This window comes from Diabrotica virgifera, chromosome 5 (genome assembly GCF_917563875.1).
Source record: "Diabrotica virgifera virgifera chromosome 5, PGI_DIABVI_V3a".
NCBI classification, from domain to species: Eukaryota; Metazoa; Arthropoda; class Insecta; order Coleoptera; family Chrysomelidae; genus Diabrotica; species Diabrotica virgifera.
In genome coordinates, this window is record NC_065447.1 from 82,414,025 (window position 1) to 82,440,744 (window position 26,720).

General features: G+C 33.9%; 1 protein-coding gene across 5 annotated transcripts in view; it reads left to right on the forward strand.

Annotated features, from left to right (window-relative positions):
• The first annotated feature begins 1,229 nt into the window (after positions 1-1,229).
• LOC114343564 (cleavage and polyadenylation specificity factor subunit 6) overlaps positions 1,230-26,720 on the forward strand; it is a 72,640-nt gene continuing 47,149 nt past the window's right edge. For 4 of the 5 annotated variants that reach the window (XM_028294404.2, XM_028294406.2, XM_050650196.1 and 1 more), the window contains exons 1-3: positions 1,232-1,564; positions 8,406-8,615; positions 24,911-25,477. In XM_028294404.2, the coding sequence (XP_028150205.1) occupies positions 1,478-1,564; positions 8,406-8,615; positions 24,911-25,477 (864 nt within the window). In that variant the 5' untranslated portion in view covers positions 1,232-1,477. Of the gene's footprint in view, positions 1,565-8,405; positions 8,616-24,910; positions 25,478-26,720 lie in introns of all 5 variants that reach the window. The other variant, XM_028294405.2, reaches the window with a different exon arrangement.

Here is a 26,720-nt window from a genome sequence, read left to right on the forward strand (position 1 = left end):
ATTTTAATAGCCTCACCGAACCGAATGTCAAAACTCTTCGTTATATAAATATTATCCGAAACACTACTGCACTGCTGCTTGAAACAAGAAAGTTTGGTATCAGACTCCAGTTTCATTTCTCTAATCTCTGTATTCATACCTACGTCCTGAATCTTATTTTCAGTAATGACATTAGGAAATTGTAACAAGATGTGAAAAATGTAAATACTATTAAAGAGTTAATTTCATTTTAGTCATAATGCATATAGCACAGAAAATGTTGATATACAGTGATGAGCGCGCTAATAACCGGCAAAATAGCTCAAAAGATGGAAAACATAATACATTGCGAAACAAAAAGAGATGAAACTAGTGGAGGTGGAAATTATCGTTAAGGCCGCGTCCCACGATCAAATAATTTGATCAAACTGGTTTGAGCAAACTGAAAGTGACAGTTAGTGACGTCACATCCTGAGTGTTCATTGTGGATAATAATGAAAAATTTTAATTTTAAATAAAGTACAAACAAGTTAGACAACTCAATACAAAAAATTTGATCAAACTAGACTGATAGTGAGAGCACAGATTTTTAGAATTTCAAAAAAACTGCAATTGTGACGTCACTTTGACGTACTTCTTCAAGTACGTCAGGTTTGCTCAAACTGTTTGATCAAATTATTTGATGGTGAGACGCGGCCTTTATAAACGTCTAAAATACCATTACATTACATAGTTTCTCACCTTTAGACGTATCAGAGGTATGACAACTGTCACTGTGAGAGTAGAATTTTATAAAATACTCCTGTCACAGACGTCTACAGGTGGAAAACTATGTAATGTAATGTTAATTAATACGTTTATAACGATAATTTCCACCTCCACTAGTTTCATCTCTTTTTGTTTCGCAATGTATTATGTTTTCCATCTTTTGAGCTTTTTTGCCGGTTATTAGCGTGCTCATCACTGTATACCAAAAACCTACTAAAAAATATTGCTTACTAGAATTAAAAAAAAATATATCAAAAATCTATCCAAAAAGTAGAAATCTGCTGAATGTGGCAACGCTGTTACAAAATAAACACCACTGTCCAACTCAAAATTCAATTGTCAAATATTCTTCTTCTTTTCAATTAGCCTTGTACCACATATATTAGCGATCTACATTATGTGTCGCCATCTCTAATTCCGGAAGCTCACTATATATATGGAACCAATTTTTTCCATTGAGTTCGCAGCCCATGATCATGCGCACTGGCGCACTCTTGTGGCTGTGCAGCGCCATTTTAGTATTTAGCTCTGAAGATTGAGTTTTTACTTCCGTGAAAAATTTTTACGAGTTTTTATTGTCATCGTTATAATATTTTCGACAACTGCAGTTCTGTATATAGTCGGTTTGAAAATCTTAAAGAAAATAATGAGGGTATGAATTTAAACGTGCTCCAATATTAGCGCTTAGCGTGTATTTGCCGGTGTATTGTGTTCAACGTCACCATCAACCATGATGCAAGCAAACAATCGAGTCCCACCTATAAAGTTGGAAAACGATATAGATCTTTACGCCGATGATATCGAGGATTTCGCACAAGTAAGATATTGTAAACTACTATTAATTGAGCTATAATCTTGTTAGCTAACCTACTGCAATATTTGAGTAGAAAATGATTATTGATTTTTTTATCTATCGTCCATATTTATATGTTCAAGCGTCGTAGAAATTCAATAAACTGTAATAGTAATACTTGTAGATACTTATTTATCAGTTAATTAATAGGACATTCGTAATTAAATACACCATACATGTACAGTAAAACAGGTCTGGTATTGCGATTATTGTTTATCAACTACAGAATTATCAATTCAAAGAATTTTTTTTGTAATAGCCTAGTGCTAGTGGCAGCACAGAATAACATAATCCATATAAAATATTGGGTCCACATCGAGAAGTTATTAGAAAGGTACATTAAAGACAGTTAAATTCTTGTACTTAAATAATGTACTTTTTCTACAACCACTATTCAAAGTGCACTTTTCTGCACGGTTTTATGTTAGCAAACTTGATATTTTCTCACAGTATAAGATATTTGACATTAGTGTGCAGAAAAGTGACGTTTCTGTGCCGCAAAGTGACGTTTCTGTGCCGCAAAGTTCTTTTCTGCACAGTTGACTACCTCATTCTGAGTAACGTTATATTCTGTTTACATCCGTGGACTACCGCATTCTGAGTAACGTTATATTCTGTTTACATCCGTGGTTAAACTTTAGACAAATATATAACCTATAAGACAATTATTATATTTAACTATAGCATAGAAACTAAATTATGGATGTTACAACTGTTTTATTTTACAATTTTATTCTTATTAAACATTTTATAATTATCAAATAACCAATAAGGATTTAGCAACCTGTGCAAGAGACGTCGAATGAAGTAGGTTTTGTGTAAATCCGTGACTGCATAAATATAATGTCAATAATGTGTAATAATTGTTTAAATTTAAACAAATTAAGGCAGTACATTAATTTTTTAACTGATTTCTGTGCAATTTATTTAGGTATAAGGAATTTAAATTGATTAGTAGGTATTAATTAAATACAGTTTAAAATTTATCACATAGGTACCTATTATAATTAATCGTCGTTTGGAAATTGTGATTTTTATTTTTAGGAAAAACTGTGCTTGTAGAAAAAGTATAGTGTGAAACACGTGCAGAAAGGTAATTTCCCACTCGTTTGAATTGCGGCACTCGCTTGCGCTCGTACCGCAACTTTTCAAACTCGTGAGAAATTAGTACCTTTCTGCACTTGTTGCACAATATACTATTAATTTATATTGAATATAAAGAGATTATTAGGAATGAGAATTTTTATGTAGGCTTACATTATTTACCAATATCTAATAACTTTTCGGTAATAGTGAGATAACAGTATGACTGAAAGTCAGTGTTGTATACTATACATATGATAAAATGGCTTAAATGATAAAAGAGCACTAGAGCACCTTAGCTTCAATAGTCTTGGCTAATTTATTCCATTTTTTCTGGTCCTTTATTTATCCTCTCCAGTCTCCTGTACCCATTTATTCTGTCAGTCCGGAATGGCATCAAACCACTTCCTTCATGGTCTCCCTCTTTTTTTCTTCCCTTGATTTCCTGCTAACAAAACTCTTACGATGTTTCTTTTTTGTGGTACTTGTGAAACATGTTCCAACCATCTAACTCTGCTCCTGACTTTCTGTTATTTTAGTTTTCTAATAAATCTCCATTAGTTCCTGGTTTGTCTTCTGCCCCATTCCCTGTTAGCCTCCTTTATACCCCCAAAAATTGTTCTCTAGATTTGCCCCACCCAAATCTCTAGCTTTTTTCTTCTTTTTGATTCGTTGTCCAAGTTTCACATGCATAAAACACCGTTGGCCTCACTATTATTTCATACATTCGAATCTTGGCTGCCCCTGACACGTTTTTTGCCTTTAACAATGCATTTAATGATCCTACTGCTTTGCTACCTTTCAACAACTGTTTATCTATGACCTGTATTAGTAGTAGATACACAAACTTAACACCTGAAAAATTTGTTTTCAGTTAGTTAAATTTCTGTAGTGGTATGGCAAAACTTGATATTGTGTCTGATTTTTGTCAAAATGAGATTATTTTTGCTTGATAACATATCATGTTATTTAGTAACATTTCTTCAAGTTGGTTTGTTATGTCTATGATGAAGGTAAAATCCTTAAAAATGAAAATGACAATACAGTAATACCTCAACTTACACTACCCCAACTTATGTGAACCGGGAGTTATGCAATTTTCAATTATTCTTGTTGATTCCTCATTTAAGCACCACACAATTGATCGATTATTATCGATGTACATTAAATGTATGTTATGTATCGTGATTCTTATAACAGGCATATGTTTGGCTCATATATTTTGGTTTATGATTTTGGAGTGATGATGATATGCAAAGGTAGAGTAGAAGAACTGTATCGTCAGTGATTCTACAAAACCTCGAATGAGAATTTAGTTTATTGTCCTGTCAGAAACTCTGTTAAAAAATACACATGTTAACGTAATGAAAATGTCAAGAAACCTAATTACATTAACATAGTTACGAAATGACATTTTCATTACGTTAACATGTTAGGCCTGGATCCCGCGTAAGAAAGAAAAGTTGATTAATAGCAAGCTGAAAATTTGTTAATAGCTTAAGGGTATCTAGTCGGACAAACTTTGATGCACGGGAACACTGGAACAGGGGAAGTTTTAATTGTGGAGCATGATAAACGTGTCGTCCTGACAAGTTTATGATTGTGAAAAATAGCAAGTCGTTTTTAAGTTTATTCAATAGCTGACGCTCGAGCTGACGTTATATAATATATGAAAAAATGTTTGTCCTACAAAAATGTTATGCATTTTAATGAGTCCGACACGTAGAACGTGTCACATCACAGGAATTATGTTGGTGGTAAATAGCAGTCTGATTTTTGCATGACAGATTAAAGAAAGGTTAAAAAATCAATTGGAAGTTCTGTCCTACAAAATTAATGGGAAGTTTTCGTAGTCAGACATTCTAAACATGTAAGATATACACAAAAATGCTGGTGATAAATAGCTTTCTAACAAAAACGAAATTTAATTAAGTAAATTATTCCTTACAAAGAATGACTGTTGTAGGAAAAAAATAAGGGGTAGATTCCGTAGTCAGACAATTTAAAAAAAAAATAATTTTTGAAATTTCAAACCGATATAATATATTGTCAGTGATTCCGCATATTGTTGGTATTGTCTGTCGGTGATATTATCATAATATTAATAATAATAAAGGTCTTTATTTTTCCTTCAAAAACATACAGTACACAAAACATACAAAATAAATATGCATAATATAATAACAAGGAAGAAAAAATGCTGAATAACACACAGAAAACTGACACCACTGATTAGAATAATTACGGGATATTACTCATCATTTCAAAAACTATTAAGCGAGGGAGTGTTCTTTAAGAACTACCACTATCCTGTTTATCCCAGTCAACCACCCGAACCTTCTCCTATCCCATGTTCCAAATGTTTATTATATACCCACACTACAGAGAACTGCACCACATCAATAAGCTGTAGGAAATGCCAAGGAAAACATTCAACACAAATGTGCACCTCTCCTCTTCCAGAAAAATGTTTGTCATGCAACGCCGAAGACCTCCAAGCATGGTCTCCTAAATGTCCTAACAGACCAACTAAACCTATCGAAGGAATTCCTAATGCGCGCATTAAGTCTATGAACAAAAAATCCTCCGAAATGCCATCAGAAATTACTGGTACAAGCAGAATACATTCACCAGTGACATATCATGATCATATTATTGAAACAGTCGTCGCTGGGCCATCGAGGTGTAAACATCGTTAAAGCGCTCCGAAAAAACCGGTGATTAAGAATTCTAATTATCTTATCAACAACAATAAAAAAAACCCATTAGCAATAAGTGAGAAAAACAAAACAATATGTTCCCTTCGGGGAATCTTATTGGGTTCAGAAATGGACAACCAGTTTATCAACAACAAAACATACAGAGTGATCCAATAAATCTACAAATAACACAAGCAACCAATAACCAACTACAGTGGCAGCCAACAATGATGAACCAACCAGAAAATGCAATGAACATGAATATGCCAACTATGCAACAACAGTATCATACAACTCCTATACAGACAGCCAATACAAACTATTACTCTCAACCAGTTCAGCAGCAAATGCTGACGTCAAGTAAAAATAGTGCAAATATCGAAGACAGAGAAACTCACTATATGACATCAACCAGCGAAGATGAAGAAGAAAATCAGACTAACAGTAAAAACGCCTGGCAAGTCATGGGAAGCAATAAAAGGAAGAAAATACATAACAACAAACCAAATCCAAGCGAAATTGAAACAGGTAACCGATTCCAACCACTGTCGAAAGAAACAGAAGAAAATACTGGAAACGCAGAAACCAACAAAATACCAAAACCTCCACCAATATTTGTACACGGGGTACAGGATTTCAACGAGATGACAAAGCAATTAGAGGAAATAGCGAAAAAAGAAGAATACCAGACAAAAAGTTTAATAAACGTTGTCAAAATAAATTGTGAAACACCAGAAATATACCGAAAAATGGTTAAGGAGTTCAAGGAAAAAAATATATACCATCACACGTACCAACTAAAAGAAGAACGAGCCTACAGAATAGTGATCAGATACTTACATCACTCAACCAATACTGATGACATAAAAAGTGAGCTATCTCAGTTAGGGCACAAAGTGAGAAACATAGTTAATGTAAAACAACAAAAAACCAAAGAACCACTTAATCTCTTCTTTGTAGATTTAGAACCCGCGCAAAACAATAAAGATGTCTATAATATAACAGGCCTACAGAACAGAGTAGTACACATAGAACCTCCACGAACTCAAAAAAACAGTATAATACAGTGCATGAGATGCCAACAATATGGACATTCCAAATCATATTGTAATAAACCATTCGTCTGTGTAAAATGCGGAGGCTCACACAATACCACCACGTGCAAACAGTCAAAGGAGACGCCAGCCATATGTGTGTTATGCAATGGAGGTCACCCAGCCAATTATAAGGGATGTGATCACTATAAGAAACTTACCAAAGGAAGCAACAAAAACAATGGAGAGCATCAAAACCCATCAGTAATCTACACAAATGATATATACACAAGAAACACACAACAACTATCCAATCCACTGCCCCAGGGCTTGAGCTACGCTGAAGTAACTAAACACAACCAAACAGAAGATACAACCACTGTGTTAAACAAGTTTTTGGAAGAATTCAAGAATCTATTCCACCAACTAATCCAACAAATAGCATGGTCCTCAACATGCTTACCATGCTTATGAACAAAATGAAATAAATGGCTAAGTTTAATTGTCTTGTAATTTTTAGCTTATAAATGTTTTATTTTGTTTTAATCATACTTGTTTTAAAATTGTACTAAATTTGTAAAATGGGTTCGCCCGTAAATAAATAAATAAATAAATAAATTATTAGGTGATTTCGTAATTTGTTATATTAAACTGCGTTCTTTAGTTATATGAAAGCAAAGTTAACAATGTTGACAAATTAACATCGAATTGTTTCCATTTTTAGATAAACATTTACTTTTTATTGAGAATTAATTGAATGTGTCAGCCGTTTCAGTTAAAAAGGTTTCGGTTAATGGTGGTTTTACTGTATTTTAGTTATGAGAACTTCTGTTGCTCTTACTGATATTGCAACATGGTTATTTTCATACATCTATTCTCTGTTTCAAATCCATTCTGTGAATTATCATAAATAAATCCTCCTTTAATATCCCACAGCAGTTAACAGCGATAATCCTCTACAAGTATCGCCTTTCACTGCCTCTGTTGTGAATGTTGTCAAAAAATTCTCATTTAGTTCCCATGGAGCTATCCTTGTGCACTGAATAGTATCTTTGAAATACACTATACAGTGGAACCCCGTTAACTCGGATTAATCGGGACCGCGGCCGATCCGGGTTATCGAAAATTCGGGTTAGCCGGAGAAAATGGTAAAAATTATTAAAATATGGTATGCTTACAGATAAACTCCGTTATAATTGGCACACAGACACTTGTAAACCACGTTCGCGTTCCACACATACAAAGCGTCGTCGAGAGTCTCATTTTTAGCTTTCTTAGCTTTGCACCGATTGTCCAAACTGTCTTTTGTTATCATTTTGAAACAAAAACAACATTTTAAGTTTTATTGCCATTACGTAGACAAAAAATCCAAACACAAAATCTGAATATATTTACGCGGAACGAACAATGAGACTTTACTACACACACACAATACCGTCTCGCAACGAGAACGAACTTATGTTATTTAATAAGAGTGAAGACTAAGGCCATTGTTTGAAAAATAATTTTTTAATAGTCTTTTCTAAACAATGCTAGACAGTTTCAAGTAAATAAAGGATACTACAGATGCCTATTGGTTTCGATAACACGAGAATGAGCGTTGTCTGTCATGCCAGTTATATTATGTATCAAATTACACAAATACGCATTATCTCTCATTGTATAATGTGTTTGACATTGAAAATTGAAACGAATGAACTACATAGGAATTCGCTAAAACGACAAATTTTTACGAAGTTTATTATGATAAATAAAATTAGCCTGAAAAATATAAGATATTATAGTATTCGAACAATATGTTTATAAGGAAAGATAAAAGAAAATATTTTAAGATGTTGAAAAGAAATTGGAAAATCCAGCATAAAGGACATACATTTTTATTGTTGTAATGTTTGTCTGATAAAAATCGGTCCGGGTTAGCCGGACTTCCGGGTTATCGGGGGCCGACTTATCAGGGTTCCACTGTAGTTACTTTAATTTGTGTTTTAGGATGACTTTGGTGGTGAAAATGTTGATCTATATGACGATGTAATATCCGCTCCTCCTGGAAATAATGACAACCCAGGTGATTCAAATCATCATGCTCCTCCTGGTGCTGGTGAAGATGGTGGAGGTAATTTTGTTGGGTCAGGAGGAGCACCCAATAATATAAATTCTTCTGGAAGAAGACATCAGCTGTATGTTGGAAATCTGACTTGGGTAAGTTCAATATAGATTATAATTCTACAGTTTAATAATATCAATAATACTCTGGTTTTACTATTTTACATTAACTTTACTTTGCCTAAACATATTTGGCATATACTTGTTCCTGCCATAAATATTGACAAGGTACCTACTTATTTAACTAAAGAAATTCAAACTACTGGTTTCTCTTGAAACATTTTTGCACAATTTATTACTGATATAATGAGCTACAAGAGAGTCACAAGACTTAACAGAGTAAGAAATGAGCAGATAAGAGAAGATCTGGAGGTGGAATCAATCCTAGAATTCATAGAAAAAAGACAAATCAACCGGTGGAAACATTTAGAAAGACTAGACAATAGAAGACCAGATTTAAGATTCAAAGATTCAAAAATTTATTGACTACGTTTACAAAAAAAAAATTTGAATTGTAGCAAGTCAATTTGATATATATAAAATACATGAGATAATGTGTACATATATACAATATAACATATAGAAATATAAATACATTCACGCACATTTACAAAATAAGACATCGGAAAACATAGTGAGTAATATTCATGTCCATGATACTGCTTTAAAATGATCGAAATATTCACTAACAGAGTAAAAAGCAATTCTCAGTAGATATTTTTTCACAATGACTTTAAATTTATTGATTGTAAGGTTTTTAAAATCTATAGGTAGGACATTATATATGTTACAATCAATTGAGTTTTTTTGTGATTTACTCAAACGATATTTGACTGTTCTGATATTATTTGCACCTCTTGTGCTGTAATTATGCAAGTCAGACTGTTTAACTAAAGTATCTGCAGTTTTGTGTGTTTCCATGAGAACATTGTATAGCCATAGTGTTGACAAGGGCATTGTTTTATATTTAATAAATAATGGTTTGCAAGATTCCAAGTAACCAACTTTGCAATTATTCTAATTGCTTTTTTTGCAATTTAAATATTGTTAGTGCATTGCAAGAGTTTCCCCACAAAATAACGCCATAGCTTAAAAACGAATGGAAGAGAGAAAAATAAATTGTTCTTAAGGTATCAACACTTGTAACAAGTTTTAGTTGTCTAAGTAAAAATAAAGTACTGGAAAGTTTGCCTTTGAGGTCAATGGCCAATATGGTTATACCAAGTCAGTGTGTTGTCACTTGTCATGCCCAGCAATTTTACAGTATTTTTTCCACATGAAGAAGAAAAATTTATTCAAAACAAAAAAAAGGTAAAATTGAGATATTTTATAATACGTATATACAATTTAAATTATTTGACAATAAAAAAGTGTTATTAAGATACAATATCCAAGTCATAATAATAACAATAAAACACTTAAAATATTCCATTACAATACAAGCATTAAAAATACTACATTACTCAAAATATTACATTAAACTACACGCAGTTAAAAAACACATTTAGAAGCCACATGAGACATTAAATACGATTTGCAACATAATTCTTTAAATTTTTCCTATACATGTTCAGTGAGGTCTTCAACTTGAGTTCCGTTGGCAACTTATTGAAATTATCAAAACCCTTATAGAGAAGTGAGTTCATAGCACCTGTAGTATTGGTTCTGCTGATGTAAATATTATTTGAATTTCTCGTAAAATAAGGGTCGTAAAATGAGCATCGAATGGATTAGATGAAATGAATAAATTTTGAGTTTTGGTGTCATTTAGTCTTAAGTCATTAAGTTTATTTGCTGCGAACCATGATTGAGCATTTGAATTTACGTTCGTAGAACTGGTTTCTAAAAGAGAACGATTTCTGTCAGAAAAAATAAAAGTAGTGTCTTCTGCAAATAATACTGTTTTACATGGAGCCATAAAATTGGGCAAGTCATTAACATATATAATAAATAATAGAGGGCCCAAAACAGAACCTTGTGGAACTCCATGCTTAACATGCTTAAATTCAGAGAGACAATTTCCATATCTGACTGCTTGGTATCTATCACTTAGATAAGATTTAATTAGTTCCAGAGGAGTACCTCTGATATCGTAAAAGTGCAGTTTTTTAGTAAAATTTCATGAGAAACACAGTCGAAGGCCTTTGAAAGATCACACAACGTTACAGCAGTTTGGTTATGCTTCTCCAGGCCATCCACTATGCCACTCATTACATCTAAGAGTGCATGAGTTGTGGAACGATCCTTTCTAAACCCATATTGTGAACTGGTAAGAAAGTTATTGTAAAATGATTTGGGATGTGAGAGTAAATACCAAGAGGAAGACCAAGAGAAACATGGGACCAAGCTATTGGAAAAGTTCTGCAAAAGAGAGGCAAATCCTGGGAAGAAATAAAAGTCGGCACAAAATAGAAATCAGTGGCGCAAAGGGCCTAGCCAGGTAAGATGATGAAAAATGCCCCCAAGTCAGATTCGAATTGCATATAGGTCAACATTTTGCACATATAGAGAAACTCACTTTCTAAAATTTTTAACCCCCTAGGTAGTCACGTGACCCACCTAGAGCCTAATTAGGCTTTTTATATATTTATTCTTTATCTCAGCCGCATCGGGAGCTAGCGAAAGACTTTCAATAAAAAAGTTATAAGTTTAAAAAAGTTCTGCCCGAAAAAATGATTTTTTTTATTTTTTGGCGGGAAATTCATTTTAGGACGATTTTAAAATTTTAAATAATAAGACATTCGTTCTTACGAAAAAAATTTATAACGTGTATTTTTGCATAATGTTTCACCCTGAATTTTTTCAGATTTTTAAAATTGGTGAAACATACCTATAAAAAACCGCATTTTTTCGCTTTTTGATACAATTTTACACAGGGTGTTTAAAAAGGTAACACCGTCACTAGGATAGGTAAAAAACTGAAAAATAATTTGGGTTTGCGTAATAAAAAATTTTTGTAATGTCATCCATTTTAAGATACAGGGCATTAAATAACACAAAATTTTACACATAGTTTACCATTTCGCCGAAACTACTGGCAACATTGTAATAAAATTTGGCAGGTTTTAAGAGGTAGTTATTGTTCATTTTTGACATACAATTAAGAATTTTATATTCAGCATTGGCGCGCATAAGGGGTAATGGTCTGAATTTTTAAAGAAAAAAGATAGTACGCCACTGACATATTTCACATTTATAATAATTTTTGAATTCCTCGTCCAATTTCGGACAAAAAATCTTTCCACCCCATTTTTCCAAACGACGCGCCGTTTTATGCAAACAATAAAATAGCTTACTGCTTCCAAAGTATTGGAATTAAGTTTTTCTATGGATGTACCGGGTGTCCCAATAAGAATGGCTCTCGGCCATATCTCACGAACCGTTTATAGTAGAGCTTTGAAATAAAAAATTTTATAATAAAAGTTGCCTCAGGAAAAGCCTGGAAATTATTTTCATAATTGTGGGTCCACCGCTAGAGGGCGTAATTGAATATCAAAAATTAAAAAATCTTAAATTTTACAAAATTTTCCTAATGAAGGGGCACTGGAAATTCGATTATTGTATTCTTCATCAAATTCTGCGCATATTTGATTTAACAAGTTTAACTCTACCTTTGCAAATAAGAGGTCGGGGTGAGTGGGAACCTTGTTATGAAAAAATGGCTGTAAGTCCGGTTCTGCTAAATCAAATTTTGAAAACTGGGTCTTGTTGAAGACAGATCTTTTTCTTCAATGTAAGCGTGATAATTTTGAACCATGCTAATAAGTAATAAGCCAGCTGGGAGGCGTTATTTAATTTTTTTCAGAAATCTAGTTTTCTTTGGAAAATATTAAATACAAGTATGCATTTTTAATCATACTTTATAAAATTAGATTAAATTAGCAATAGAATAGCGAAAACCGCATGTCAATACCTTTTTTCTATCTCAAGATATCTCGAGAAACATGTAAATTTTATATATAACTGTTACTATCACCGGTAAACTAAGTTAATGAAAAGTAGTGTGCTGTGGAAAAAATAAAATAACATTTTCCAGATGTCAACGTATAAAAATATAATTAATTAAAACAATATAAAGAGAAACAATACTATTAAAATTAAATATAACACAGAACAAAAAGAACTACTTAGTGACGACCTAAATATTCAAATTGTTGCCCATCATACACTACTCTAGAATACATTATCCAGAGAATACTAAACGCCATTCAAAGCATATCGAGAGCAGAAATTGAGACTGCTGTTCAATCTACTCTTGAAAGAGTAAATGTTTGCAACGAAAATGAAGGGCAAAAATTTGAACGTTTATGTCATCACTAAATAGTTGTTTTTATTTCTTTGTAATAGGGCTTTTCAACGCTTCTCATTTGTTTCGAGCCTCTGTCATATGCCGTATAATCCGTGTATAATGTTAATATACGAGATATGAACGAGGCTCGAAACAAATGAGAAGCGTTGAAAAGACCTAATATACGTTGACAGCTGGAATATGTTTCTTTGTTGTTTCCATAGCACACTACTTTTAATGAATTATTTCGTTTACCGGTGACAGTAACAGTTATGTTTTTAAATTTACACGTTTTGTAAGATATCTCGAGATAGAAAAAAGGTATTAACATGCGGTTTTCGCTATTCTGTTGCTAATTTTGTCTAATTTTGTAATATGGTATTAAAAATGCATGTTTGTATTTAATATTTTCCAAGGAACACTAGATTTCTGAAAAAAATTAAATAACGCCTTCTACCTGGCATATTACTCAGTAAGTTGGTTCGAAATCATAACTTTTACATTGACGAAAAAGATCTGTCTTCAACAAGACCAAGTTTGCAAAATTTGATTAAGCAGAACCGGACTCAGCCAGTTTTTCATAACAAGGTTCCCACTCACCCCCACCTCTTATTTGCAAAGGTAGACCTAAACTTGTCAAATCAAATATGCGTAGAATTTTATGAAGAATACGACGATCGGATTTCCAGTGCCCCTTCATTAGGAAAATTTTGTAAAATTTAGATTTTTTAATTTTTGATATTCAATTACGCCCTCTAGCGGTGGTCCCACAATTATGAAAATAATTTCCAGGCTTCTCCTGAGGCAACTTTTGTTATAAAATTTTTTATTTCAAAGCTCTACTATAAACGGTTCCTGAGATATGGCCGAGAGCCATTCTTATTGGGACACCCGGTACATACGTAAATCGTTCAGCTGGACATAGGGAATATACATTGAGAGAATTGTGGCAACTGCGCTAACCTGTGTTAGTTGAAGCTTCTGTTCGACTATGAGTTTTTGGTGCAATGGAGCTGTTAGAACGAATAGAATGAGTGAGTTTTGAAGCAAGGTTGTCCATAAATAAATCAAAAACAAAGTTTATGATGAATAAGTTACTAATTTTACTTTAATTTTTAAAATATTTTTTATTTTAAAACTAAACAGTTTTCCCATTCCCTTAGGCCAAAAATATTTAACTACTACATTGTCATATTTTGACGTTTATTTGTGTCAGTCGAAATGATTTGTCAACTTTGAGGTTAATGCCCCTAAATGCTAACAACCATATTGTCATCGAGAGAGCTCAGTTGCCACTGTTATTTCAATATAATACAATGTATGTATTTTTGTATCTAAATATATACAATGTCTGTTCCTTATGTCCAGCTGAACGATTTACATACTGTATGAGTATAATGTAGATGTATAGAAACTTACATAGAAATTCGAATACTTTGTAAGGATTAAAATATTTTATTTCTTGCATAAAAATGGCGCATCGTATGAAAAAATGGGAAGAGAGATTTTTTGTCACAAATTGAACGAGGAATTCAAAAATGATTTGACATATGTCAGTGGCATACTACCTTTTTTTTCTTTAAAAATTTAGACCATTACCCGTATGCGCGCCAATGATCAATATAAAATTCTTAATTGTATGTGAAAAAATTAACAATAACTACCTCTTAAAACCTGGCAAATTTTATTACAATGTTGCGAGTAGTTTCGGCAAAATCGTAAAAAGTGTGTAAAATTTTGTTTAATTCAACGCCCTGTATCTTGAAAATGGAGGACATTACAAAAAATTTTTATTAAGCAAATCCCAATTATTTTGTAGTTCTTTACCTATACTATAGTTTGTTTTTTAACCAAGAGGAGCGATTCAAATTTACCGCGCCGTAATGCTTGTTTCTAATTGGTCCAACTGCAGGCAAGTTTACTCCACTGTTATTAAATTTTGACACTAATGACATTTATGAAATTTTGGCACTTCTGTCATTTTATAGGTTAATTAAGTATATCGGCGATTTTTTGTGTTTACTGCATTATTCCTTTAATTTTTAGATTTTAGTCTACTTTTATATAAAAACAGTTGTTTTTAGAACTCTTTAGCGATGTGTTAGTATAATATAATATGTATGGATTATCATCGAAAGCTGATATGATCAACGAAAAAAGAAGATGAATTTGGTGACTTTTCTAGTAACTATCTTGGGTGTGAATCTGTCTTTTTAGTGTACTCCTCTTGGTTAAAAAATCAACTATAGTGACTGAGCTTTTTTAAACACCCTTTATATAATTCTATCGAAAAGTGAAAAAATGCGGTTTTTTTTTATTTTTAAAAGTATGTTTCACCAATTTTAAAAATCTCAAAAATTATGCAAAAATACACGTTATAAATTTTTTTCGTGAGAACGAATGTCTTAACAATAGTTAAGTATAGTTATGTTATTTTTTTATATTCATTTAAAATTTTAAAATTGTCCTAAAATTTGAATTTTCCGCCAAAAAATAAAAAAATTCGAACATAACTTTTTGAAACTTACAACTTTTTTATTTAAAGTTTTTCACTAGCTCTCGATGCGGCTGAGATAAAAAATAAAAACATAAAAAGCCTAATTAGGCTCTAGGTGAGTCACGTGACCACCTAGGGGGCTAAAAATTTCAGAAAGTTAGTTTCTCTATATGTGCTAAATGTTGACCCATATGCAATTCGAATCGAGTTGGGGGCATTTTTCATCATCTTACCCGGCTAGGCCCTTTGTACACAATATTATCCAAGTTATTATTGTAATCCCAACACCAATAGGGTAGAAGGAAATTTGATAATACATATATATAATGAGCTACATTGTACAAAAAAATATTCAGAAAGGCCACTCTCTAATAAACCATCACTGAGGAAAGATAGTAACATCCTTCAATCATTGGCCTCTCAGTTCAGGTCCTTTCTTGGTTAACCATACATATAGTCTATCGTTTTTCTTATTTAACCCATTCAGTGTCAATGACGTTAATTAACGTCATACTTTGCCATTGTCTAGCGCCGGAGACGTCTTTGTAAGTTATAAGTAAACTTATGCTCTGCATCTCGGTACATGATTGGTGCAGTGAAAAAACCCAGGTTACGGTGCGGCATCCAATGTGTTACGTTTCATCAGAAAAAGGATTTCTTTGTAAAACCCTTTACAACAGGTCATCTGCATAACTTAATGTTGCATTAAAACAAAATAGGTAGGAAAAATAGGAAGAAAACCTTTTTACCATGCAAGTATAACAGGCATCTTGATTTTTTCCTATTTAGTTGTAATGAAATGGTAAGATGTTTGTCCTGTCTGTTGTTTGAAATTCCCAAGTATTGTTTCATAATCTGACAAATAATTATCAGTAGTAATTGCACAAGAGCTCTGAAATTCTATATTAATTTCAGAGGTCGAGTGCAATTTGTTGCGATTATTTCATGAATAAAACTGTTCAAAACCAAAATTTTATTGTAATTTATTTATGTAAGTACCATTAAACACACAGTTTTTATAAATATTTGACGATTGAAAGTCATCACTTTTATAATTTTTAAAACATTAATTGTCATTAATGTCACTGAATGTATTTTTTCATAGCAACGAAGGGCATCTGACGTAATATACTTAACGACGGGAGATTATCAAAAATTATCGATTTAATTCAGATTTCTGTAGCTTTCTATTGGTCAGAATCTCCTATGAATGAAATAATCAGCACAATATCTATTTCCCAAGCCATTATTTTGTTTTAGGATACAATTTCAGTTAATTCTTGACATAAGAGTATTAATAATCTGTGGTATATGATAGGCTTGAGGATGACCGGATCTCTTATGGTCACTTCCTCTTTTTATATCCAGAAACAACTTAACAATATGATACACAAAAACATGAGTAATATTTTCAGTGTCTGTATATATAAAGTTGTGTCCGTGAATGTTAATGGTTTTATTATTTCAGAGATAAAAGTTCTTTCTATTCTCTATTTATGAGGATCAATGGTAGCAATCCTGTTCTCTTTATCTGTCCACTCCATTGTAACGACTCAAACTAGACTGGAATGTGAAATGTTTTGGCACATTGATAGTTTACATGACACATAACTTTTAGCTGAGTTCAGTTTATCAACTGTACAAGCCACATTTACACTTGTATCAATATGTTATATGGCAGGACTATACCTCGTGTTTTAAACTAGGAGGAGTAATTCAAATTTACTTAGCTGTAATGCTGTAAACTATGAAATTTTGACACTATTGACATTTATGAAAGTTTGACACTGTTGGCATTTATAATTAAGTTATATTGACGATTTTTTGTGTTTTCTGCGTTATTTCTTTAATTTTTAGATTTTTAGTGTACATTTATATAAAAAACAGTTGTTTTTAGAGCTCTTTAGCGACATAGTACAGTGGGTACCTCGACATACGAGGATAATTCGTTCCGTAACCATAGTACAGTGGGTACCTCGACATACGAGGATAATTCGTTCCGTAACCTTGCTCTTATTTCAAAGCAATTTTCCCCACAAGTATTTTTTTTTTAACATCCCATTTATTTACAATCTGTAATTTATTTATTTATTTATATATATTTACGAGCAAAGCTCATTACAATAAAACATTACAGAAGATATGAAGAACTAACAAAATATTACAAATATACGTGAAATACAATAAGATACAATAAACACTACGACAATAAAGCAAGTCAAAAAGTAAAAATAACAGGTAAAGATATATAATCTCAAGTTTAAAATATTCAAGAACATAAAACTAGAGGGTGCAATCCTTTAGCGTTTTTAAAAATCGCGAACTATCCGCAAAGAAATCCACACAATTGGAGCAAGCATTTGCCTGTCTAGAAACCCTCGAGATGAAAGAATTTGCAGTGAAGTTAGTTCTGCTGATGGGAGTATGAAACGTAGATCTTGAACGTGTGATTCTGGAGGGAATATGTAAACCTACTTCCTCCAGGAGCGCAGGGCAGTCGTGAATTGAATTTATAATATTATACAACATGTACATGTCCTTCTTTTTCCGTCTGCTTGATAAGGTGTCAATGTTAAGTTCTAGTTCAAGATCCATATAATTCCAGTCTCTACGGTTTGTTTTGAATGCGACGAACCTAAGGAATAGGTGCTGGATCCTTTCAATCTTACAGTTGTATGTCTCATAGGCGGGTGACCAGACGCAAGATGCATATTCCACGATTGGCCTCACCATTGCACAGTACAACAGTTTAAACGATCTCAACTGCTTAAAGTCTTGGGAGCATCTTTTAATAAAACCTAACAGTTGAAGCGATTTTGAGATGATATTGCTTATATGAATATTGAAAGATAGTCCAGAGTCAAGTGTAACTCCAAGATCTTTTATGGATGTGACTGTTGTGATATTTATATCACCTATTTTGTATGTGAAAGAGATAGGACTTTTCGAACGCGTGAATGAAATGTGAAAACATTTGCAGGAGTTGAGAACCATGTCATTGTTGCTGCACCATTCATTCAACCGATTCAAATCGGACTGAAGCCTTAAACAGTCGAGTGGATTCCTAATGTGGCAGTAAAACTTAACATCGTCAGCAAATAAAAGAAATTTCGCATATTGGAAACAGTCTTTTATATCGTTAATAAAAGCATTAAACAACAAAGGTCCAAGATGAGATCCCTGCGGTAAGCCCGAAGGGACAACTATTTCGTAGGAAAAATAGCTGTAGAGCTTGACGATTTGTTTTCTGTCCAGAAGATATTCCCTAAGCCACAGCAGAAGTGAACCATGTATCCCTAATCGCTGCAATTTTTCTAATAGAATATTGTGATTAACTCTGTCGAAAGCCTTAGAGAAGTCGGTGTACAGGGCGTCCACCTGTAGTCCTTCGTCCAAGGCGTTCAGTAAGAAGTTAGTATATGTCAGCAAATTGAGTTCAGTTGACTTATGGCGCCTGAAACCAAACTGCTGTTCCAAAAGAACACCGTTCAAGGAGGGTGTAAGGAAATCGCAGACAAGTGATTCGAATAGTTTAGGAATAGAGTTTAGGATACTAATAGGTCTATAGTTGGACAAGACTTTTGTCACCTGTTTTGTGTAAGGGCAATAGGAAACTGGTCTTCCAAACATTTGGAAAGCTTCCACTAGCTAAAGACTTGTTAAAGATGAGAAATAATGGCCGAGCTAAATTAAATGCACAGTACTTGAGCAAGCTTGATGGGATGCCATCAGGTCCCGGGCCTTTAGAAGGATTGAGGTTACACAATTTAGAGTAAATGTCAGAGATGGATAGTTTACATGATGATAGGTTTAAGGGTGAAGAAGTGATGTCTTCGGGGAAATCAACAACAACAGAGGAGTAAACTGATGAAAAGAAATCAGCAAATAAATTCGCAATATCTTTACCAGATGAACTAGTTTTAGCGTTGTGAGATAACTCAGAAGGAATTCCATTTGATTTTCTTTTGTTATTGATAAAAGACCAAAACTTATTCAGACCGCCGGGAAGAGAGTTTTCAGTAGACAATGTAAAGTTTAAATAGTCACGCTTGGCAAGTATCTGGGACTGAGATCGGAGCTCTGAGAACTGTTTGTAAAGGTAACTGGTTTTTGGCAGCTTGGACTCTTTAAGTCTCCTGTGTGCTGTCTTCTTTCTAATAATACACGATTTTAGTTCCGAAGAGTACCAGATAGGTAATAATGATTACAATAAGTAAATTGTTTAACAATTAAAAGAGACTTGAAGGAGACTGTCCAGTGACAATAACCTATAAAATCATAATTTTAGTACTTAACAAAATTATTGGTGACTAATAAATAAAACCCTATAAATAAAACTCTATAATAAATAAAATATTTTTAAAAATTTAAAATTTAAAATCTTGTTCGTAGATCGCTTGGAGTGTGGCGCTTTAGCCTTCTGTTTGCCTGGGGTCTCATTAGGTTCTTCGCTAGCCTGTTGGGGTGGTTTTGTAGTCGAATGTCGTATTTTTGGGCGTAACTGGCAATTTCTTCTTTGACAGTCTTCATTTGGAGATCACGATTGATGTGTTCATTGGGCATGTACCACGGTGCATTTGTGATAATGCGCAAGGTTTTCGATTGGAATCTCTCCAGGATGTCGATATTGGATCTCGACGCAGATCCCCACAGTTGGATACCATAGCTCCATATTGGCTTAATCACTGCCTTGTATACTAAAATTTTATTGTACAAACTCAGTTGTGACCTTTTTCCTATCAGCCAGTACATTTTATTGAGTTTCAGACCCAACTGTTTTCTTTTCGTAAATATGTGTTTCTTCCACGTTAATCTGCGGTCCAAGTGCATACCTAGGTATTTTACGTCATCCTTTTGTTGTAGTACTTGATTATTTATTGAGACAGTTGGGCACGTATCTTTTCGATTAGTGAACGTTATATGTACTGACTTGCTTTCGTTTACTTTAATTCGCCATGTTTGTAACCAGATATTTATACTGTCGAGATTTGTCTGGAGCAGTTGCGAGGCGATGTACGGGTTTGAGTGAGCTGCAATGATTGCTGTGTCATCTGCATATGTGGCTGTGATGATGTTTTGGCTTGTAGGAAGATCTGCTGTGTAGAGTAGGTAGAGAACTGGTCCAAGGACACTACCCTGAGGTACTCCAGCGTTGATTGGATATAAGTTAGTGCACTGATCTTTAACTTTTACAAGGAAATGGCGGTCGGAGAGATAGGACTTGAGGATTAGAAAGTAGTTGAGAGGAAGGACTTTTCTTATTTTGTATAGCAAGCCAGTGTGCCAGACTTTATCAAAAGCCTGCGAGACATCCAAAAAGGCTGCAGAGCAGTATTGCTTCTCTTCTAAGGCTTTGTTTATGGAATTGCAGACTCAATGAATTTGCTCGGTGGTAGCATGTTGTTGTCTAAATCCAAACTGGTGGTTGGGTATTAGCTGCTTTTCCACGAGGATTGGCTGTAATCTGTCTAGTAAGAGTTTTTCAAAAACCTTTGACATCACTGAAAGTAGACTGATAGGTCTATAGGACTTAACTTTTTCTACAGGCTTGCCTGGTTTGGGTATTAAGATGATTTGTGCCACTTTCCACAAAAGGGGATAGTAACCAGTTCTCAAGATTGCGTTAAAAATCTGTGTCAAATATTGCACGCCTTTCTTGGGAAGTTCTTTTAAAATTCTTGCAGTGATTAAGTCGAACCCTGGGGACTTTTTCGGATTCATATCTGTTTGGATTTTGTTGAAAACTTGTTTGGCTGTGAATTTCTCCAACGGTGCTTCTAGTTGGTATGGATATTCTAAATACAATTGAATATTATCTTCTGCATCAGAGTTGTTGTTTTGGGCATGTGGTTGGAACACTTCCTCCAGGTATTTGGCAAAGACTGTAGCTTTTTCGTTGTTACTTTTAGCCCATCGTCCGTTACTGGCCCGGATAGGCGGATTAGAGAGTTGTGGTCTGTTAATCTTTCGTGTTGCCTTCCATAGCGAGTATTCGGAGGTTTCCGTAGCAGATAGATTTTGTAGATATCGTTTTATGTCGTTGTTTTTATTGTTGTTTAATAAAGTTTTTAGTCGCGCTGTAGCTTGGTTTAATCTATTTTTATCCTGGGGTGCACGGGTTCTTTGCCATACTTTCCTTAGTCTTCTTTTTTCTGCGATTTTTTCTTTTATTTCGTTGGGTAAATCTTTGTGTATGATTGTTCTTGGTTGTTTAGGTGTTGACTGCCAGCCAGCTTCCTGAATTATCCTATTTAATTGATTTACTGCTTCGTCAATTTCGCCATCCGATTTTAGTGGGATGTTTAGGTCCAGTCTCTCATCAAGGATAGCCCGGAATTTAATCCAATTGGTATATTTACTACTTAGATATGGTGGAGGTTGTGTTTCGAGGATATTCGTAGACAGTGCTGTTTTTGTGAGGGTACGCGCCGGTACGCCGTACCGGCACCTTTTGGGACAAAAAATAAAAAAACAACCAAATTATAAACAAATTCCTGAATTTCTTCCTTGCTTCCAAATAGCTTTAAAACGCCCTTATTGAGGCTAAATTTAAAAGGTTTTCCCGGGGGCAGCCCCCTTTATGAACCCTCCCCAGACCCCCCGAAACATTGCGTACCGGAACCTTTATTGTTACAAAAACAGCACTGTTCGTAGATATCATGACCAAGACAGGAGAGTGGTCGGATGAAAGATCGAAACAAGATTGTGCTGTCTGGGATTCAAGTGGTATTCCTTTAGTCACACAGAAATCAACCAAATCTGGAATTTTGTTTGTGTCTGTGGGCCAGTATGTGGGTTCGCCAGTAGATATGTATTTAAGGTTGTTGGTTTCCATTGCCATGTATAATTGCCTACCTTTCGGAGTTATTAGCCTGGATCCCCAGTGAGTGTGTTTTGCGTTATAATCGCCGCCTGCTAGAAACCTGTTTCCAAGTGTGTTGAAGAATTCTTGGTATTGATTTTTGGCTATAGTATGTCGTGGTGGACTATATATTGCAGTTACTGTTAAAGGACCGTTCCAGTCTTCTATGCTAATACTTGTTGCTTGTATATAGTCTCTTTTAAACTTATTTAACTCGTGGTGTTTTATAGATGACTTAATTATGATTGCAGTTCCTCCATGTGCAGTGCCATCTGGATGTTTGGTGTTATATATTGCATAGTTGGGAATTCTCAGATAGCTTCTATTTGTAAAGTGTGTTTCAGATATTAACATTATGTCGATGTTGTGTATTAGTATAAAAGCTTTAACTTCTTGAGCATGACTTGTTAGCCCGTTGGCATTCCAAATAGCTATTTTTAAGAATTTGATCATTTTGTTAATTTAGTGACGACGGTGGTGAGAAGGTTTAACAGTGTACCCATTTGTTCCATCAGGACTTTTAACATATTCTTTAGTTCAGCCATGTCATTTGAGGCGGGAGTATTGGTAGTAATTACTTCTGTTTGGTTTGTATTACTATTAGTAATGTTGTGAGTTATTAACGATTTGGGCGTAGGTAACTCCTGCTTGGACATGTTGTGCATGATTAATTGGCATGCTAGGCCTGGGTCTAATCGTTGAGAATTTTTTCGTTTGTAGCTCCTTGTATACCCTGCAACCTTTGTAGTTTGCTGGGTGGTCTCCCTCGCAGAGTACACACTTGACGTTGGCACTTCTTTCTTTATTAGTGCATTGCTCTGTTGCATGATCCCCTGTGCACTTTACACATCGTGGTCTAAGGTGGCAGTATGATTTGGTATGTCCGTATCGTTGACATCTAGAACATTGTGGTATCTCTCTTTTCTGGTACGGTGGTTCAATTTTAATCTTATGGTTTAATAGGAACTCAATGTCATATATATTTCTATTATTATCAGAAGGTTCCAAGTCGACGAAAAATAGTGATAGCTGATCTTTAGTTTTAGGGTGTTTGATGTTCCAAATGTTTCTAACAGTGTGGCCTTTCTCTTCTATTTCCTTTTTTATAAGATTTTTGTCCATCGAGTAATGCATGTTCTTAAGAACAACCCTGAAACTGCGCTCGTTTTTTATTTGATAAGTATGAAACTCTGTCTTTTTTTCCGATAGGGCTTTTGTTATTGTACTATAGTAGTCAGCAGATTTTGGCTGAAGTTTAACTTGATCGGAGCTAAGAACTTTTAATTCGTAATTATTTTCAGCAATTTGGTTTAGTAATTCGATAAGTGGGGGTATGTGTTTAACCCCCTTAATAAATATTGGAGGCGGTTTGGTTATTTTCTCTTTTTCACTTGTGCTTTCATTGTCATTTATTTCATCATCTTTTGACTCGCTATTTAGTGCCTCGAATCTGTTAGAAGTGGTAGTCGGCGAGTTCAGCCAGTAATCGTTTATTTTTGTTTGCTTTACAATTCTTTTGTCTGGACTAGTTCGATGTCTTTTGTTGGAGTTTTCGACTGTTTTAATTACTGTTTGATTTAATGAGGTGGAAGGTGGGTTAGTATATTGGGGTTGCTTTAAAGGTTGAGAGTAAGATGTGTTTAATGGTTGAGAAATTTGCATATTACCTTGTAATTGTTGATCAGTGCACATTTGGTATTTTGGGGCGTACGCCACTGGCTGCTGACTAGTACCCATTGCGTCACATTGCATAGGTTCGTTAGATTGCAGAATATTCCGATTTATCGCCGTCGAAGCGGAATCCATTTTCGCTTTTTGGGTCCCATTAACAATCGTTTAATTTGTTTCACCACAAAAACTGGATTTTTATTTTTGTATTTATATTTAACTATAGATAAGCAAACTGGTAATATCGACTGTCTCGTTCGAAATTCAAACAAAGACTAGAAGTATTTTTAAATAAGAAAAATGTTCTTACAAGAAGAAACATTTGTTTATAAATAACAAAAAATACATACATATTCTGTAAAAACATAAGAAAAAGTGAGGTGCTTACGGAAGTGCTTAATTTTCGTTAGTGGTCTTCGCTTTTTTCGTCACACTTTGCTCATTTTCATCTACAGCTCGTTTAAGAAAAACTGTCCACAGAGGTGCAAACGGTGTAAATTACACAAAGATGAGAGTGCAATATGGTTGGGATGGGAACGCGGAATACGAATTTTTGTCGGATTTAATTTACAATACCTATTTAATTTGTCGATTCAAGTAATATTCACCTACAGAATACAGACCCGTAAAATGATCTTTATTTGATTTTATTTTATAATACAAGTTAGAAGTAGGTAGTCAAAAAGAGGCATGAATTTTAATAAAAAGCGATTCCTTGTATCTCAAATTTTGCTCTCATCTCAAAGCAAAACATGCTGGCTTGGCGGCTAGTATCTCAAAACACTCGTATATTAGGGCGCTCCTATATCGAGGTACCACTGTAGTATAATATAATGTTTATGGATTATTGTCGAAGGTCAACATGTTCAAGCAAAAAAGAAGATGAATCTGGTGACTTTTCTAGTGACATTATTGGGTGTGAATCTGTCTTTTGAGTTTACTCCTCCTGGTTTAAAAACAGGGTACATATAATATATTGAATTTTATAGAAAATACCTTTCAGTTTATACATGGTATTATTCCTCCCTGCAGTACAATAATTGATAATTTTTACAATTTTGCTTATTTATTTTCAGTGGACAACTGATCAAGATATAGAAAATGCAGTGCATGATATAGGGGTAACCGACTTCCATGAAGTTAAGTTTTTTGAACACAGAGCAAATGGTCAATCCAAGGGATTCTGTGTCATATCTTTGGGATCTGAGGGAAGCATGAGACTCTGCCTGGAACTCCTATCTAAAAAAGAGATCAATGGCCAAAATCCCCTTGTTACCCTTCCCACAAAACAAGCTCTTAGTAACTTTGAAAGTCAGTCTAAAACACGCCCTTCTCCTACTAATAATTCTAACTCACGTCCTCCCCATCCTAATAATAATGTTCATTCAGGTCCTATGCAGAATTATGGAGGTAGAATGCCTATGAACCCTTCCATGCGTCCCATGCCCCCAGGTATGCAAGGTGCTCCAAGAATGCAGGGTCCACCTGGATTTAATGGACCACCAAACATGAATCAGCAACCCCCCAGGTTCCAAGGTAATCCACAATGGAATGGACCTAGACCTAATGGTCCTGGGCCCAATATGGGAATGAGACCCATGGGGCCACCTCATGGACAACAAGGGCCCCCAAGACCACCAATGGTAAGTTTTCTGAAGTATACTTCTTCTCTTTGTCGTGTTTATTTATTAAATTCAGAAGCAACAGAAAATGTGTTCTCAAACATTTCAAAATATCATGATGTGAATATTGGTATTGCTAATATAACTAAAACTAAAAAAATTGCTATGTATGTTGTTTGTTTAATAAACTAAGATTTTTTATAGTAGATTTAGCCTTTGTTCTATTAATCCAACATGTTGTTCATGTACAAATTCACTCTAATTGAACTTTGCTGATTTAGAAAATATTAGATGTACAGATAAACTTACAGGCTAGTTATTTATTTAATAAGGACATAAACATAACAAACTTGAAACTTTTAACCAACTAGAAATCAATACAGTATGTTATAAGCAACAGTAATGTTAATTGTAACTATAGTAGTTATGACAATTTCTCTAAACAATAAAATTATATGTACAATTAGTATAGATATTCTGAAGGTATGTAACTGATGTATACATCATTGTTAATTTATGTTACGATCTTTATTAAATGTTATATTGTTAGTACACAGGACGATTGATTTGCGTAAGGAAGCTCAGTAGATGTGTTATAATAAAAGGTTAAAAAAGGCATGTATAAAAATTGCAGGCAGCTTTAACCCTTTCCATGCAGAAAGCGTGCTGATGAGCTTTTTTAATTCTTAATAAAGATCAAAAGGTGCATTGGTGTGCTCTCATCACATTAACTTTTAACTTAAACAGTTTAAAGTTTGAATAGCTGCTTAATTAATACTGTATGCTTGTATGCATATAAAACTGAAAATATATAAAAAAAAAACTTATGGCATAAAAATTGAAGTATGAAGTATGATCCATTTAAGACCATGTAGTAAGATGAAGTACACTGCCCTACTAAGCGAAAAGGGGCTATCTGTAATTTATATTGTTTTGAGTTAAGAAGGTATTTAGATTTTGTTTATTCGCATTCTTATTTTGTTTACAATCTTTAAGTTTAAATCATTTAAATTGAAAATATACGTAGTTTTTTTTTTTTGTTTTCTTGATAAAAATAATAAAACTCAGCTTTTTTCATTTTTTACTAAAAAAATTGTAGTTACCACCATAATTAAGAAACGATTATAGGTTAGGTACTAATAGGCTAAGACCCGCTATAGGTGAAATTTCTTAATCATTTTAGGCACGACGGGACCCTATAACTTAAATAGTAGAACCTGAAATAAAACGTTTGAGCACTGTGCCGTCACTTTTCAGTGGCACA